Below are 18848 nucleotides of genomic sequence, written 5' to 3'. Positions count from 1 at the left end.
CACAAATATATATCTACAACTTAAAGTCACTACTTCCTTCTCACAGTGACGAAGGTTGATGACTATGTGTTCACAAATTCTTTTATTCAAGATTTTAATTAGCATGGATGATTTGGCCCAAGTCATTTCAGTTCAGACACAGCAGCATGTGTTTGTTTTATTTAATTAAATTTTCATTTTTATTTTGAGGTAATTGTAGATTCACATGCAGTTGTAAGAAATAATGTGTATTCCATTGTGCCCTTCTACCCAACTTCCTCCAACAATAACATCTTGCAAAACTATATTGACATTGACACAGTCACAACACAGAATGCACTTCCATCATCACAAGGATTCCTTATGTTGCCCTTTTATAGCCACACATAATTCCCTCCCCTGAAACCCTCCCCCATTAAATTCTGGAAACCACTAATCTGTTCTCCATTTCTACAATTTTTGTCATTTCAAGAATGTTCCATAAATGGAGCCACATGGTATAAAACCTTTTAGGACCGGCTTTTTCATTCAGCATAATTCTCTGGAATTCATCCACGTTGTAACATGTATCCATAGTTTGTTCTTTTCCACTGCTGAGTAGTATTCCATGGTATGGATGTATCACAGTTTGTTTGACTATTTGCCCATTGAAAAACTCTGGGCTGTTTTTGGCTATTACAAATAAAACCTCTGTGAACACTCATGTACAGTTTTTTATGTGAACCTAAGTGCGTGAAAACATGTACAATGACATGTAACTCTTCGCCTAATTTTCTGGCTATTTAAGCCAGAGACAAAGCAAAAGATGTGAAGGTATTTGCCAAAGGTCATAGACTGCTTCTTTATCAACTAATGATTCTTATCAGCACTTGCAGCTTTATAATTATCTTGTTACCTGACCTTGGAAAGCCCCCTGAATTTCTCTGAGTCTCAACTAGACAAGATAAATTTTTTTCAAAGTATACCATTTGAAACACGAACTCCATGAAATGCTCCTAAAGGGGAGAGGGGAGGGTTTCACTGTCCAGTAAGTTTGAGGAAATGCTGAATACCATATTTCTCTTTTGAAATAAATGAATGCTCTTTGGTGTGAAAAAGGAAGGATGCAGCATCCCACTGCCCAAGTTCAAATTCCAGCTCCATCGCTTGCTAGAATAGTAATCTCCAGCGAGACACTTAACACTCCCATACCTCAGTCTTCTCATCTATAAAGTGGAGATAACAACAGTACCCCAGTACCCCACTCATATGAATGGAAGATTAATTATAATGACACAAGCAAACACTTGATAAATTGTTAACTATTATTCTATTTCCGTCATAATCAGAATCATCAAAATCATTATAATCCTGTTAAAAATACACATGTCCAGGCCCCACCCCTGCAGATGACATTCAGTAAGTCTAGGGTAAAGCCTGGTCCAGATGAAGCAGAGGTTTATTTATATTAAGAGTGTGTCCAAGATAGTCCAAGGCAAGATTTAAATCTAGACCAAACTGACTGATGGAGAGTTGTCATACTTATATCAGCACACAAATTTAGTAAATCCTTTAAATGACTAACTCTGTAGTCCTACAAAAAGAGCACAGTTCTTTCCTGAATGGAAGGCTGGGCTTCTAACACAAACTCAGGATTCTACAAGGGGTAGTTCATTAAAAGAAAACGCAGTTCTATGCAGTTGGTACACATCAGCTTTCCAAAAATTCCTAAATGTAGCAGTTAGCATTGATATATAAAAATTTTATTTGTGAGTCATTGCATAGCACATCATATCTGAAAATAAGACATTATTTCCGTAGAAATACAAGAAAATAACTATGATTGCTATTTTTCCTGTAGGTTTCATCACCACACTGCCGATTTCCAAAAGTCTTCTTATTGTTAAGCACCAGGCAAATTTCCAGAACACCTGGGGAACTCACTTTAGAGGTGGTGGCAATCTTTTTACCACTTCTGCAGCAATCCTCAGGTAAGCTTTGGCCTGGAAAAGAAGAGACTCATTTGTTCTGTATTTCTCCCCAGAAGACATCAAATGACTCATGAACTGTTTGCCAGAGCGGTCTCCTGAACTGAAGAGTGAAAAGGCCGAGTGAGATGAGGAAATTCAGCAGTGAGGGGATGCTGTTGTGCACACTGCAGGTGTGACAGGGAAGAGAGAATTTTAGATTATTTAGGGGGCAAATACTTCAAAGATGACTTTCTGAAAAAAATATTTAATACCAGCAATTACTGTTTTTAAGCTCTAATTCCCATGTCAGCAAACTAGCAACCCAGTCTAGTTGTAGAAAAATTATATCTTCCTCTTCTGACAAATTGATATCTTGAGTTCGATACTGCCAAAACTTCTTTGGCATAAGAGCTGTTAGTCATTTTAAATAGGACTATTTATCACCACCCTATGGTTTATCTTTGGAAAGCATCTTCCTCATCCCTCTGAGAATGGCATCCAGTACCAGCAGTGAGCATCTCATAGGCTCCTTCACCTGCTGAATTTTGGGTACCAGGCAAGAATTCCTGGGATCAGCTGTTACACTCTTCATCTGTGGGATCCCCCGTGCAGCCGAATACTAAGAGCAACCCCCAAGATGCAGTGGGTCACAAACTAAGCCAATGCCTACATGGTCCAGTCAGAACAATGCTCATGATATTTGCATCTTAAAAGTTTTAAATAACTGCAATGCAAATATTATTTATTTCCCCTATCTTAACTATAAAAAGTAACTGTAAGGCACAATAGTGAGATCTTCTAAAACCATTAATTTATACATTTATATACACTTAGAGTTATGACTATACCACCACCACCACCACCACCACCACCACCACCACCACCACTACTACATCTACAACGACAGATAATAGCTAAACTTTACTTGAGTACTTCATATTTACCAAGTATTGTTTCACTTAAACTCACAGCTACCCTAAGGGATAAATTCTGTCACTAACCCCACTTTATAGATAAGGAAACCAAGAACCAGAAAGGTGAATGGTCTTGCCCAAAGCATTACTGCTAATATGGGATGAGCTGGTCTTTGAACCTAGGCTGACCAACTCTCTGACTCTTCATGGTAAAAGAACTATTTGAAGTTTGTTTACCCTGACTTGAAGAAGTGTTTTAAGTATATTTCACACATCTTCACTTTTAAAAACCATGCTTCAGCCCTAACAGCTGAATTATGCTTTATTTAACCAGAAAAGTGTTAAAAATCTCACCTACGAGTTCATTGTTTTAAAAAAAGAATAGTTCTCAAAATACGAATAAAGCCTTAATTTTTTTTTTATCGAGTACCTACTCTACCACGTACTTTGCATAAGTAATCTCACTTATGTAAAACAAGCATCATCAACTCAACTTGGTCACAAAGTCAGTAAGTTGGAAAACATTCAAACCTGGGTCCACCCAACTCCAAAGCCTAGATCCTTCTACTACATATTAAACAGTAAATCCAAAGTAAAAGCAATTTTAATCATAATGCTTTATCTAAAAATGGTTTCACTCTCTGCTATAGCTAACAGAAACAAGTTTTGTTTAAAATGAAAATAATGCGTACTTTGTAAATAAATATTTCTCTTAAATCTAGTGTGTTGATTTTCACCCATGCATCTTTGTAAATACCTTTTATCTCCTAGTAGCTTTTCTGAGTGTTTAAGCCTAAAATTTTTGTGATGAATATTTAAAGTTCACTAAGGCAAGCTGAGAGGCCATCATTCTATCATCTTTAAATTCTTACTTACGTTAAATTAGAGACATAAACTTATCAGACTACACAAAATACTGAATGACTCCAGAATAATCAAATTTGCTATATATAACCTTTGCTTTTTAATGGACTATCTCCAAGCTTAAACTTTCAATATGCCATACGCAAAGTAATGGTTAGATTGTCATTTGTTAAGAAACCACTAAAAGTGCTTAAGTTTCACAGTTTCAATTTCTACAAACCTGTTGAGATTGAATTTTTTCAGCCAATGCAGTATCATTTTAACAAATACATTTTGGTTCTTATCATATGCAAGTTACTGTTTCAGAAAACTGTGGGATGTAATGTTACAAAAGGAAGGCAGAACAGCTCACTTGTGGAGTTGGGGCTCTGACGTCAGACAGGCATGGTTTAAAATCTTAGCTCCATCACTTATTAGCTATGAGGTCTTGGGCAAGTTATGTAATTTAACCCTTCTAAGACAGTTTCCACATCTCTAAAACGGCTGAAGTAATAGTATATATCTCAAAGGGTTTGGGGGAATATTAAGTAATTAATAAAGTATGTGTAATACTGGCACAAAAGAAGCAAATATTAGTGGCTGCTATTATTACTATTACATCCTCAAGTAATTTACAATTTCTTGAAGAGCTCTTATGAACATGTACTCACAGGTACTTCTCCTGCCTGAGGAACAAGTAAACTAAATCCCTCCCTTTTGTTTAATCCAAAACTAGCAAAAAGGCAAGTACGTGTATCATATGTAAAAAATATGATTTAGATTTCTCAAACTGTTAATACTCTCTTTTTTTCATCACCTCAAATATACACAGAATAACACTTCTATCTAAGATCTTTTATTGGGCCATCCAGAAGCACAGATAATACAGCTGGATCCTATTTGTTTGCTCTATATTAACAAGTTAAAGGAAAGGGATGGCAATCAAAGTACAAGAAGTTTTATGGAGAACTTTTTTCCTCTGTCTTTGTTTTTAAAGATTTGAAGTTCTACTTTATCGTACACAGTCATTTCATATTAAGATTATAAGGTAATAATTTAGAAATTATAAGATAATAAAGTCTCCACTTACACTTGAAAGTCTTTACCAGGAATACCTTATAGCATACTTTTCTGTATGCCAATACTAAGATTTTTACTTGACAACAAAAAGATAAAACCACAACATCATTTGTCAGTCATGGGTCCATTACATGTGTCCTGGGCTCAAGCAAAGGCAAAAGGTAGATTAAGCTGACTTAGCAATTATAATCACACACACAAGAGGCAATGCTACTGAATTTAAGAGTTCTGAATCCTAAGTGTCCACTTCTCTTCCCTCCTTTGTGGCTTTCTCTGGCTATTATACACTACTATATTTGGAGTTTCAATTACCCCCCTTTTGTTAGCAGTGTCCAATGAATGAGGTGGCAACAGCTTGCTGGTGCTTTTTAACCGGTGCTGTAACTTCCAACTTTTCTGATGATGCCTTAAATTCAGCATGACTCATATTTCAAATTAATCACTATCACTATAGTATTTTGTCCTCCAAAAGGTAAATGTTACTGGGAGAATGAAGTCCCTAGTGCTCAATTCTACATGATCCAACACGCAGAGAATGACAGCCCTGGAATCTGGTGTTGGGAGGAGGGAGTGATGGAAAAACAGAGAAGGTAGAATTAGTAAGAAAACAAAAAGCTAAAAATGAAACCTTTACTGATTAATAATTTTACCTATAGGTCAACCCCTAAAAGCAAACAATAAAAAGTGTTGATCTAAGGGCCTAATGATTAACAATTTTATAGGCTCAGTCCTATTACCTTTTGCAGAAGTTTATCATGTTGGCAAGTATAAACTTTATTCTTTAAATGAAGACATGCAAGTTGAATGGGTACTAAGGTTCCACGAATACAACAGAATTCGCTGAGAGGGCTGTGACTAGCTCCTGTGAGCATATTTCCATTGGTGTTCTCAGGGGAAAAAGGAAGGGGGTTATCAAGAGGCAAGATTCATCACAAAAGTAAACAGAAGGATCCTATGATATGAATAGGAGATGAACTGAAAGCCAGTCTAAATATACATCATAGACATGGAACTAATCTTGCAATTTATTAGGAAGGGAAGCAGGTATTGCATTGGGAAGAGAATGTATAGAGTGTGGTGTCAACGCTGTGAAGGGAAGTAGCCTCTAGCACTATCTTGGGCAGTTTCTTCATCTGAAAAATGGAGATTATTCTACATACCTCACAAATGTGTTACGAGAATCAAATAAGATAACATATTTAATGCACCCAAGTATTGCACTACCTCTTAAAACAAATTAGAGAAATCAGAGCTATTAGTATAGGACCTAGAAGGTGATATAATGGAAAGAGGCCAATGTGTGCAAGGAAAAGATTTGTCTATTAATCACATTTTACCATTTATTAGTTCTATAATCTTGGGAAAATTATTTAAATTCCTTGAACCTCAGTTTCCTCATCTGTAAAATGGGGACTATTTATACATCGCATTAAGTTGTTGTGAACACAAAATTATGTAAGTAAAATGTCTCACAACGTCTGGTACACTGTAACTGCTATTATTATTAGGAGGATGATTACTAATAATGAATGTCTGCAATCTAAGAGTAGGAAGTAATAATTTCCATGGAAACAGAATAAACACAAGGCACTATTTTATTTTTCCCTTTTCATGGCCATGTCTAAATCTTAAAATTGCTCAGAAGTCTTCATATTTAAGGTTGACAATCTGGTACATGAAATTCTCACTACTTTGCTGAGACCTCACCAAATCAAATCTAGCACAAACTACAAAGGGTTAGGCTGTCCTCATTCTCATAAATGTCAGCCAGCAACGGTAAAATAATAGGTCTAATGTTTATGCAAATGTAAATGAGATTTTAAACAATTCCAAAAAACTATACAAACACTGCTGTTTAGAGTTTTAAATCATATTATCTTTTGATGGCTGCTATATGTTTTCTCTTGTATTACATTCCTTTTACTTCTTTTGAGAAATCTCAAAGAAAAAAGCAATAATGGATAGGTGGAGAAAATATTAAAAAATCTAAACAAGTAATTGATACAATCTAGTATGTAATTATTCTTAGTCATAAGAAATCACCATAGAATGTCTTTAGTCTGTTCTCAGGAGGCAATTAGAAGTGTGTAATTAAAACACACTTGATTTTTATACAACTTTCATCCACTACATAAAGTACACCTACGGTAGTTGGGTTGCCAGACTTTAATTATGAGAGTAATAACGGGTTATGGTTTTTGCTTATCTGAAAGATTTCTAAGAAAAGACTAAAAAGGAAATTTAACATTTTCTACCTGTAAGTCAGAGAAAACAAACACAATGATAAGTGCCACACATTACACTCTATTTCCTCAGAGATCATATCCCCAGCAACTCAATCAACTGCACTGTAACTGTGGACTCTTAAGAGAGGGAAAGGACCTTGGGCCCCTGAAAGAAAGAAGTCAAAATGAAGGTACTTTACTTATCCAAGATTCCTGGCTGTCGATATACCCGTATTTTATTTATTTATTTACCCTTACCAAACTCAGCTCTTTTATTTTCCAGTTCACACAAGATTAGAGAAAGAAAGGAATGAAAGTAGTAGTAGTAGTTATGGATAGCCAAAATAAGAGTACTATAGAGTTATACCCATTAGCTAAGGAAAAACAAAAAGGAATTAACTATTAGAAGGCTGACTGGGGCTTTTCAGCAAAGGAGCACAAAATCTACCTCAAAACTGATGTACCCAGTTGGTGGCTGAGCTTCTAGCTTACATAGCAAGTGCTACTTAGGACAGAAGAGATATATATGATTAATTTTATTCCTATCTAAAAAAAAGTGTAAAATAAAAGATTTTATTCTTAAAGTTGTAAAGCTTCAGCAATCTTGAAAATCTATCAACTGTATCCCCAATGACGTTGGCTAATGAAACACAACTAGTTTTCGACCTTACCTTCTCAATCATATTTATTAAAATAAATGTAGTGAAAAATTCCATCTCTAATGCATTATAACAATTTCCCTATATCCAACCAATACTTTCCTTTTTTTTTTTTTTTAAGATTTATTTATTTATTTTAGAAAGACAGAGAGCATGAGCAGGAGGGGCAGAGGGAAAGGGAGAGAAAATTTTAAGCAGACTCTGCACTGAGCACGGAGCCTGATGCAGGGCTCCAACTCATGACCCTGAGATCACAACCTGAGCTGAAGCCAAGAGTCGGACACTCAACCAACTGCACCACCCAGGCGCCCCCAACTCAATACTTTCTTACATTAGTTTCCCTTTTCCTAACAATCAGCTGAATTTCTAATATTGAAATATGGTAAACTTGGGCAGTTAGATACTACTAGCCAGCAAAATAAGAATTTTACAAATGCTCATTGTTTGTGTTCTTCATGAGAAAACTGGCTGGGTGATGGCTCTTCATAGGTGAACTTTTTCAGCTAATAATTCAGAGCAAGCACTGGTATGCTTACCACATAAAATAGTTATTTAAAGATGCTTTAAGCAAGTTAACTAATCTTTGCTTAATACATGCACTGCAAATAAACTTGATCTTCCCAACTTTCTTTCTAAATATCTAAAAGTACATATCCTGTAAAAAGACACTAAAATATGTATTTAAAAGCATCACTTACCTCATCACTTTCAGGCTGTGAAAACACAATCGGCTGGCCTGTATCTGAAGTTTCCCTTATATTAAGATGTAAGGGAATGTCTCCTAAAAGAGTCCACCAGACATCCATTAATACTACAAAAGTTTTTATAGGCATTTGGAATTTCACTATTTGAACTTCAGAAAAAAACCCCCAAAATTTAAATTAAATTCATTCAAATCAACTTGAATTAAGACTCTCCTCAAGTTGCTAAATCTCTACAAAAGGAATTTCAAATGAAAATTAGGGGCAACATATTCCATTTTGAGGGCAGTTCAGGGATTGTATAGGTATATATGAAAGCTATGTGGCGGCCAATCAAGGGATAAGGCCTCTGATTTAGTCTTTGCTGGAGGTCTTCCAGCAAGAAATGGCTTGGAAGACATTTATAAAATTATTTCTCCCTGTAATGTCTGATATAGACACATCACACGAAACAATAAGAGGAAGATGAAGAGGAAATGATGGGGAGACAAAGCTGTCCAAAAACAAGTATAACAAAATTACCTTCCTAATGTTGGCAGAGGAATAAGAGAACTGCTGAAAAGTAAGGCAGCTCTGTTATCTCCACTACCTGCCTCTTTATTCGATAGAACTATTTTTCTTTTGTTATGTATCAATCTATATAGCATTATATGTAACTTGTGAACTTGATGAGATCTCAGGAAATATATAAGAACCTCCACTATACAGACTTGAGGTTGAAAAGGTTGTGTGCCTCTCCTGAGGCTATGTTACTATTAGGTGGTAGAATGTAGGGGGAAAATGCTCTGATCCATCATCCAATTGATTCCACCACCCCTTCACAAATGAAGCCTCTCAAAAGGTTTAGATTTAAAATGCAGTAAATAGAGTCATAAGTAGAAAAGTTAACTCGTCATGGTACTGAGCATTCTTAGAACCACTCCAAATCCATGTAACGGTTACTGAAACTTATGTGTGGGCTTATATAAATAAGTTAGTCAGCACCATGCCAGGCTAGGTAAATAAAGCAGAAGTATATGTTACAAAATTACAAATCTATTACAAGTTATATTATAAAGTACACAGAGGAACATATTTCATTCTCCTCTTGTCAGCAAATTTGGGAATCTTGATCAACTCTTTAAATCTTTCCTGAACGTTTAATAGCCTATGACAAAATACCTGAATATTTCAATAGTCATTTAAAGATTAGCTTTTCAGTAAATCTGATATCTATTCTTAGAACAACTTAAGACTGTAAGAAACTGTCACAGGGGTAAGGGAAAATACGTTAAAGAAAACTCTTAGAAATCCATAAAGCTTTTTCCTTAATTTATGCCATTATAGTAAGGAATCCTGAATGCTTTCATTTCTACTGCAGTAATGGAAGAAAATAAAGCAAAACCTTCTCCTTTATATCGTCATTTATCAATATAGCTTCTGCCTTCCACAGACTCATAATCCTCCTATCTATAAGCGCAGAAGAGTTGATGAAGAAAGAGGGAAACCTTTTTAGAAAATAGGTGGCACACCATAGTGAGAGTGGTAATGGGCTAACAGCTGTCTATCAGAGAAGGATAAAAAGGAGTAATGGTATGGGAGGCGGGTAAAGTGCAGCCTAGCCTTGAAAAGTATCTTTGAGGGGCTAGGTCTGAAGGAAGAAAGGGCATATTTCAGAGACATAATGACTATGCATAATCTGTCCTGGTAGGTAATATGGAGAAAGTTCTGAGAGCCATTTTACCAAATAATTTTTTAAATATAGCCCAATGGATTAAAATAAATTAAGAGGCAGCCAGGGAGTGAGTAAAAGACATATAAGGGCTCCTGGGGAGTTCAACCAGCCAGGAGGCCATAACTGGGAGAGCTCTTACCCTGATTTCAGTTCCTCCTTCCCACCTCCAACCTCTTTGTTATTGGAGCCCCTGCTCCCGATCATGGGAGGTCTCACTGGGCCCCATGACCGCTTTAAAAGGAGGAGATGAGCTCTGAGTTAGAACTCTGAATTATTTTTCCCAGAACACCGTTAGATACAACAATCTATAAGCACTATCCATTTTTTGTGATCAGTAATCAGTGTTTCTGACACATTTTTAGGGTAACTAAACATGAGTAAGCTGTTGAGTAAAATGTAATTTCCATATGTGAGACTGTTTCTCTTTGAGATATATTTCAAATTCGAAATAAGTGATTTACAATATTGTACCACCCATTTATAAATCAGGGAATTATAATATTGTCAGCATAATTCAATAATGCCATTATAATTACACATTTACTTTATTACATAAGTGAATGTCAATCTGTTGTTATTATGCAGATTTGGGAAACTGAACTTTCTAGGTTAAATAAAAAACAGTTGCAGAATACAATTAGTGGTTATAATTATAGCAATGTATCAAAATATATCATTAGTATTCACCTGGTACCGTGGTGGCTGCTATAGCGTGAACGCATAATAACAATAACACATTTAACATCAACTTTTAGAAACTGATATAATAAAGAATGTTTTGAAATTCCTTGCTCTCTAAGGGATCTTAATTGTTAACTACCTAAAACTAATAATTCACTCTATTCCTCCCTTATTCAGCATCTAACATCTGCTTTTGCCCAGAACAGAAACTCATTCAAAAGGAAAGTATCAACACGTTTCCTAAAATGTCCATTAAGTTGCCTGTGGATTTTTCAAAAATTATGTTTAATTTAAAATCTGTGTTTTGCTTACTTACCACACAATTTTACTTTTCATAACACCAATCCTTCAATTCAGTAACATGAACAGTATATACAACGTGAATTTCATGTGCCGTATCTCATAGACATGGCAAAAACATAAAAAGATCACAGAAAACAGAAAATATTACCTTTCTAGAGCAAAAGGACTGATCAATTCAGAACTTATCGGGAAGGCATTTTTTTCATATGCACCAAAAACTGACACTTTCAAAGGCTGCTACAACACACTAACCAGGTGTTTTCATCTACCTGTTATACTGAGAGATGTGTTCCTTTAGCAAACAAACCGACGACCATTATTTAAAATAAGGACTTCAAATTATAGTACTCATACCATGAAACTCTTCTCAAATTCATGTTGCAGGCAGTTTTACTCACAGCAAAAGTTATAATTGGCAGAACAAACGTCCTCTCCAAAAAGCCTTCCACTAATGAAGTATTAATAAAAGCAAAGGAGGGCTAACACATACAACTCCCTACTATCTTAATTTAAAGCACAAAACTGAAGACAATTCATCATTTTCTGAGACACTCTTCATCACCATGCCTTATTCCCACCTTCCCTTCTGCCATTTCCTCTGCAAAAGAATATCCTATGATCTTACCTAGAACATCAAGATCAAGGGTCCGTGCTAGTCTTCTTGCACCATCAGCACCAAAAATATGAGTTCTATGTTTACATTTTGGACACTGGAAAACACTCATATTTTGGACAAGGCCCAGGACCTAGAATAACAAAAACCACTGAAATTAAAACAAAATTAAGCCAAATCTCAATCCATTATTTCAACAAGTTTTTACTGAGTGCCCACTGGGTTATAGTGATACAGTGATGAATAAGTTACGGTCTCTGCTCTAAAGGGAACTCACAAGCTAGAGGGGGAGCAAGACACATGTAATTAACTTTAATAATGTGATAACGCTAAAGATAAAGAAGTGACAGGGATAAAAAAAAATCTGTCTGGGAAGAATAAGAGGTATCTCTGAGCTGCCCACATTACCCAGAATTGTTTCTTCGGGTTGAGGATGAGAAGAAGGGTTGAGGCCTACAGCAGGAATTCTAGGCAGAAAGAGGGACACAAGCCAAGACATTGAAATATAACTGCACATGGCCTATTTGGGCTGCACACTAATGGGGGGCAAAGGCAGAAGCTGGTTTGATAAGGGAGGTCAGAGTCTGATGGTAAGGTGCTAAATGCCATTCATGACTTTCTTCTTGTGAAAACAGAAAACCACAAAAGATTTTTAAAGTTGAAAAGATGATCTCACAAAAGGTTTTTCAAGTTGAAAAACCAGTCCCAAGAGGTAATGTTACACAATCAGATCTGTGTTTTAGAAATTTAGCTCTGATAGCAATACAGAAAAAATCAGCAGAAACAAACACAGGAAAATAAAGGGAAAAGAGGCTACTGTGAACAAAGCCCCACAGCAAATGACAGCTAACAAATACTGAGTGCTTATTATATCCCAGGCACTGGGGTAAGTGTTTTAGATGAACTATCTTATTTACGCCTATTAAAAACTTAATGAGATGGGCATTTTATCATCCCCATTCCATAGCTGAGAAAAAGAACACAGCTAGCAAAAGACTAAAACTCAACTCTTATCAGAATGTTATCATTTGAAACAAAAATTTCAAGCTTTATAGAAAGTGTCCATCTCTAAGTTTCCCTAACTTCTAGCACAAAATAGATTCTGAATAAATAGACAGGCCCTGCAAATGTAACCCTTACTCATGTTTCTCTTAATCCCATTTTCTTATTAATGGAAAGCACTGCGTCTCTTCTAGAATAAAAATAAGGAACACAGTTATCAAAGGCTTAGAGATAATATGTCTATATCATCCTGTCAACTCCACCAAAAAGATCATCATTATAGGAGGTATCTCTATTAGAACATTTGCATTTTTAAATGAAGAATAGTGCTGATAATCCACAATGAACCATATAGACAAGATGATGATGAAATTTCTTATTCTTTCTGAAAAGAGAAACAGAACAGACTAAAGTTTCCCAGAACATATGCAAATGAAGACAAATTGTGAGGGACATAAATTTGTAGCTAAGCATTTTCCAAGCATCTAATATATGCTCTTCTGCTGATGCAAAGTATTATAAAAAATAAATCATATTGTACTTTGGTAATTCAATACCATCTCCAAAATGCCAGAAGAGAACACAGCTAAAGATCACACACCTTATTTGTTTATTCAATATGTCTATATCATACACCCATTGCTTGGGCAGTTTTACTGCCATTTACGTTAAATGTGATATATTCCCCTCACTGTATGCTTTCAATTTAAACATAAAAATATCACTCAAGAAATGGGAAAAGGAAAAACATTTAAATACTGTGAAAATCTAGGTGAGGGTATATTCTAATCCAGAGAGAATAGGAAAAGCATCCCTACTCCAGAATCTCTTGGACTCCCTAAGACATAGGAAGGTATGGAGCAGGACTGTATTTTCAACTTACGTGATTAACTTATTATCAATACCTTTTTTTTTTAAGATTTTATTTATTTATTTGACAGAGACAGCCAGCGAGAGAGGGAACACAAGCAGGGGGAGTGGGAGAGGAAGAAGCAGGCTCCCAGGACCCTGGGATCATGACCTGAGACGAAGACAGACGCTTAACCAACTGAGCCACCCAGGCGCCCCTATCAATATCTTATTGTTGATCTCCATGGCCTATATAAATGTCTCAGACATGTTCTCTATATAGACTACAAAACATCACAAACATAAAACTGTAAGCAAACTTGATATTTAATGAGCTCCTATTATATGCCAGTAACTGAGCTAAACAAAAAGAGTAGCATACAGTGGTAAGCAAAACAGACTTGATCCTTGCTCTCCTGGAGCTTGCACGCTAATTAGAGAAACAGACTGAACAATTACTAGTACAAAAATCTACTTTAAAAATGGAAGATGGGGCGCCTGGGTGGCACAGCGGTTAAGTGTCTGCCTTCGGCTCAGGGCGTGATCCCAGCGTTCTGGGATCGAGCCCCACATCAGGCTTCTCTGCTGGGAGCTTGCTTCTTCCTCTCCCACTCCCCCTGCTTGTGTTCCCTCTCTCGCTGGCTGTCTCTTGCTGTCAAATAAATAAATAAAATCTTAAAATAAATAAAATAAAAACGGAGGAGCTTTTCTGGAAGCAAAGTACAGAGGATTATGAGAGTGTAGAACAGACAGAACTACATCTACCCTGGTAACCACAGAGGAGTTCCTTAAGGAAATATGTGACCTAAAAGTTAAAGAACAAGCAGGTAAAAACAAGGAGAAGAGGAGGGAAAACTCTCAAGACTGAAGTAGGGAGCACAAGTCTCCTTTAAGGAATTGAAAGTCCAGCATGGTTGAGGTATGGTGTGAGTGGTGTGAGATTTTTCCAGCAGGTCACAGAGCACTAAACATAAATAAAAAAATTATTTTGTTAAACTGACTTTAAAATTAATAACTTAATTGGAAGACACAATTAAGAGAGTGAAAAGGCAAGCTATAAAGCAGGAGATGGGATTTATAATACACATCCATGACAAAGGGCTTTTATCCGGAATATTAAAGAACTCTACAAACCAACAAGAGAACATCAGAAATTAAAAAATGGGCAAGACTTAACAGGCACTCCTTAAAAGAGGGTATCCAAAGACCAACAAACTTGAAGTTTTCAACTTCACTATCATCAGAGAAATGCAAATTAGAACCACAATGAGACATCACACATTTATGCTTAAGACCTGATTAGAACAGATGAATGTCTCTACAACAACAACAACAAATACCAAATCTTGGTGAGGACACAAAGCAAGTAAAACTCACAGCTTTAGCTGAGTGTGAACTGCTACAACCATTTTGGAAAACTGGAAAATTTTTTTATTTAAATTCAATTTAATTAACATATACTGTATTATTAGTTTCAGAGGTAGAATTTAGTGATTCATCAGTTGTGTGTAACACCCAGTGCTCATTACTTCTTCAAGTGCCCTCCTTAATGTCCATCACCCAGTTATCCCATTCCCCCACCCCTCTCCCCACCAGCAACCCTCAGTTTGTTTCCTACAGTTAAGAGTCTCTTATGGTTTGTCTCCCTCTGATTTCGTCATTTTATTTTTTCCTCTCTTCCCCTATGACCCTATTTTTTTTCTTAAATTCCACATGAGTGGGATCACGTAACTGTCTTTCTCTGATTGACTTATTTCGCTTAGCATAATACTCTCTAATTCCATTCACATCATTGCAAATCACCAGTTGCTTTTATTTAGTTAGTTAGTTAATTTTATTTTAGCAAGTATGGCGAGCGTGTAGTGGTATCTCATTGTGCTGGACTGTTCAAATCATTTATCTGTTTATACTGGGAACTACATTTCTTAGAATCTTCCTTCCTTTATGGCTTCTTGTTAGAATTCCCTAAAAGTAAAGTGACATGAGATTCAGCAGGTGGAAGTGAAGCCATAGGCATTACACTCTATAGTTTCCTTTGGCTAGAGGTGGGGAAAGCAATTTGCAGGAGTGCAGGTGTATTCCAGTTTGTCCTCTTTCTTCCTGATATTGGGCCCATCCTCTGCACTGTGGCTTTAATTTGCGTTGCCGTAATTACTAAAGAAGTTGAGCATATTTTTACATGTTTATTGGTCATTTGTATATTCTCCTCTGTAAAGCGTTCAACTCTCTTGTCTATTTTTTCCATTGATTACATGGGTTTGTTTTTTTTTTAACTGTAAGAATTCCTAGTGTTTTTCAATATAATTCCTTTGTTGATTGATTCTCAACTTTGATATTGGTTTCATGTTGAAATGATAACATTTTAATACACTGAGTTAAGTATATTATTAAAATTAAGGTCATCTGGGGTTTTTTGTACATTTTAAAATATGGCTACTAAAAATTTTTAAATGACACTTATGACTTGCATTACATTTCTATTGGACAGCACTGTTGTAAACAACTGAAGAGTGGCCATAGAACCGATTTGGTAGTTCTCCTATTTTACGTTGTTTCAAGGTCCTAAAGATGCACAAAAACATTTATGAGGGCCAGTGATTTATGAGTATTTTTGAAAATTGAAGAAACATGAAACATTAACCTTCAAGACTATACAGGAAAGATAAACTGTCAAGTTTCTTTGCTTTTAGTTGAAATTAAATCAACTGAGTGTGATAACACATACAAATACTTATTTGATTAATTAGAAAGAGAAAACAAATTACTTATTAAGATATACAGAGCATGTGGCAGACAACTTTTTCAAACCACAGGGTTTGCTGGAAGAAAATTCAGAAGAGAACCTTGAGTATTAAAAAGATTAGAAAACACGATGCTAGTTTTTAAGAGTAATGCTCTATAATCAATGTGTTTTGAACAGGAGCAGTTAATATAATAAGAAAGAACATTAGAATATCCATATGACACTTTTATTCATAAAAATTCTCTTAAATAGGAAAGACCATCCCCTACTGTCCCCCCCAAATGCCTTATACTGTGTGACTACTCCATGTGTTGCTAAGCTGTTTGTTTATTATAGAGCTATTTTGTGTATCTTCGATAGCAGAAACATTAGAAAACAGATGCTTTGCCAGAGCTTAATTTGCATAATACCATTGAGATGCAGCTGTACGCATGCTCAGTCATTTTTTAATGTCTCATCAAAATATAAGATTCTTTTTTGTCAATCAGACTCAAATAAAAAAAAATTTTAAGAGGAAAAAATATTAAGATCCTTATCTCTTTTTACCTCAGCTAGTTTTACTGAAAGAAAGTAAATGCTACATGCCTGCTTAACATCAGCCACCACAAACCTTTTACATGTTATTTTTACGTTATTCCAATCCGTCACTGGCTCAGAAGGGTACTTCTTTTATTAACTTTAAAAAAATTGACTCTCTTGAAATATCAACATTGCTCTGAAATATTGGATTTTTGTGTCCAACTGAATTGAATTAAGCAAGCTCAAAAGGCCCCAATTTTAATTTCTTCTTGGCATTTTAAATCCAGATTCAGGTAAGTAACAAGTAAGATTTTCAGGCTACTATATAATCCAATTTCTCAGGGTTACAATCAGGTTAAATTCTTGCTGGTTGGAATTTGTCATAAGTATTAAAACTATGATTTAAGAAAAAATGAGGAGAAATTGACTGTTAAATAGAGAATGAATAATAATAACTGAAATAGATTAGATTCTTAAGTGCTATTCAGTTCTCCATTAGCCTTGAACCAGTTTTTAGTATATTCCTTGAAGTATACAAATATAATTTTTTTAAGATTTATTTTCATTTATTTTAGAGAGAGAGAGCATGAGTGAGTGCAGTGGGGAGGGGCAGAGGGAGAGGGAGGAGTCTGAGGTGCGGCTCTATCCCATGACCCTGAGATCACTGCCTGAGCCGAAATCAAGAGTTGGATGCTTAACTGACTGGGCCACCCAGGTGGTCCCAATTATTATAATTTTTAAAAATGAGATGGGTTTTTCTAATTTTTCTTTCAGAAGAAGTAGTTTGGCATGAAAAGAACAATGAATGGGGAAACCTGCATTCATGTTCCTTTCAGGGACCAACTAAACAGCCGTGGGTCCATGAGGTACAATTCAACTTCTTTATGTCTTGAATTTCAAAATGAGGGTTTACAACAAATGATGATCTCTATAATAATGACCCCTAAAATCTACCACTAAAACAGTAACATTCAGAGCCACCTTTATAGTACCATATATATATAATTTAGATATATTATATATATATAATCTCATATAACTGCCATAAAAATATATATATATAATCTCATTTAACTGCCATAACGACCTATGAGATGAGTCACAAAACACTGAAGCTATATTATTTGCTCAAGATGACACAGTTAGTAAATAACAAAGCCAAAATTTAAACCAGCTGGGTCACTGGTATGTATGCGGAAGTCACCAAAAAAGAAGACAAGCAAATGGACTCGAGGATTTTGTTCATGGAACTAGGTGGCCTGAAACAATGATGAGTCAATACAGTTTAGCAGGGAGATTTAGCATAGTAATTAAGAGCACAGTTATAAAGGAAGGCCTAATATGAACCCTTTTCACACTAACTGCTACAATCTAGGAGGCTTTAGACTTCACTTCCTTCCCCTGGTCATGGAACTCCCCTTCCCTAGAACACCCTCATTATACCTCTCTTGACTATCACCTGAACCTATGGCCCTTTAACTCCTTCCCATTTTTCAATTCACCCATTTCCTGTCTCGCTTGCCCACCTAGACAATCAGAACCCAATGGTAAGCAAATTTAATGGAAACTCCTCTTGTTCCCTGAAAATTCTCTCCTTGTGGTATTCTACCACGTCCATATTACTAAATTCTGGACTATTCAGTTTTGGATAATCCAGAAACAGCAGTTAAAAATGTGGGCTCTGGAAAGCACACTGCTTGGGATAGGAGCCCAGATGCCCACTAAACAGACAGGTAACCTTATGTGAGTTATTTGATCTTCTGTACCACGGTTTCCTCATCTGCAAAATGACAGAAATAATGTTATCTATCTCACAGGGTTGCTGTGAGGGTCATATTACTTTAATTCATGTAAATCACATAGAACAGCATTCTACTTAAACACATTCATGGACTTCTAAGAGATCCCAAGGCAAGACACAAATGAGCATACAACTTTGGTCTCTGAGATGTAATTATGGCCAAGATACAGAATGCTACCCAGTTTTATAAAGGTTATCAATAAAGAAAAGTCACTTTTCTAAAAGTGGAAAAATTAACCAATTGTGAAAAAGAAAGCCACATGTGATATCATG

General features: G+C 35.8%; 1 protein-coding gene across 11 annotated transcripts in view; it reads right to left on the bottom strand.

Moving 5' to 3' along the window:
* NUBPL (NUBP iron-sulfur cluster assembly factor, mitochondrial) overlaps window positions 1-18848 on the bottom strand; it is a 357232-nt gene that overhangs the window by 77518 nt on the left and 260866 nt on the right. For 4 of the 11 annotated variants that reach the window (XR_008957224.1, XR_008957225.1, XM_057306469.1 and 1 more), the window contains 3 exons: window positions 11674-11794; window positions 8348-8430; window positions 1903-1961 (listed from right to left, as the gene is read on the bottom strand). Coding sequence is in view for 7 of the 11 variants with exons in the window: in XM_057306469.1 (XP_057162452.1) it covers window positions 1903-1961; window positions 8348-8430; window positions 11674-11794 (263 nt within the window). In the remaining 4 variants the exon portion in view is untranslated. Of the gene's footprint in view, window positions 1-151; window positions 2114-8347; window positions 8431-11673; window positions 11795-18848 lie in introns of those variants that run through there. The other 7 variants (XM_057306471.1, XM_057306472.1, XM_044389454.3 and 4 more) reach the window with 3 other exon arrangements.

Source organism: Ursus arctos, unplaced genomic scaffold (genome assembly GCF_023065955.2).
Source record: "Ursus arctos isolate Adak ecotype North America unplaced genomic scaffold, UrsArc2.0 scaffold_37, whole genome shotgun sequence".
NCBI classification, from domain to species: domain Eukaryota; kingdom Metazoa; phylum Chordata; class Mammalia; order Carnivora; family Ursidae; genus Ursus; species Ursus arctos.
Note: the sequence above shows the minus strand (reverse complement) of the source record. Positions and strands in the feature narration are given on the sequence as shown.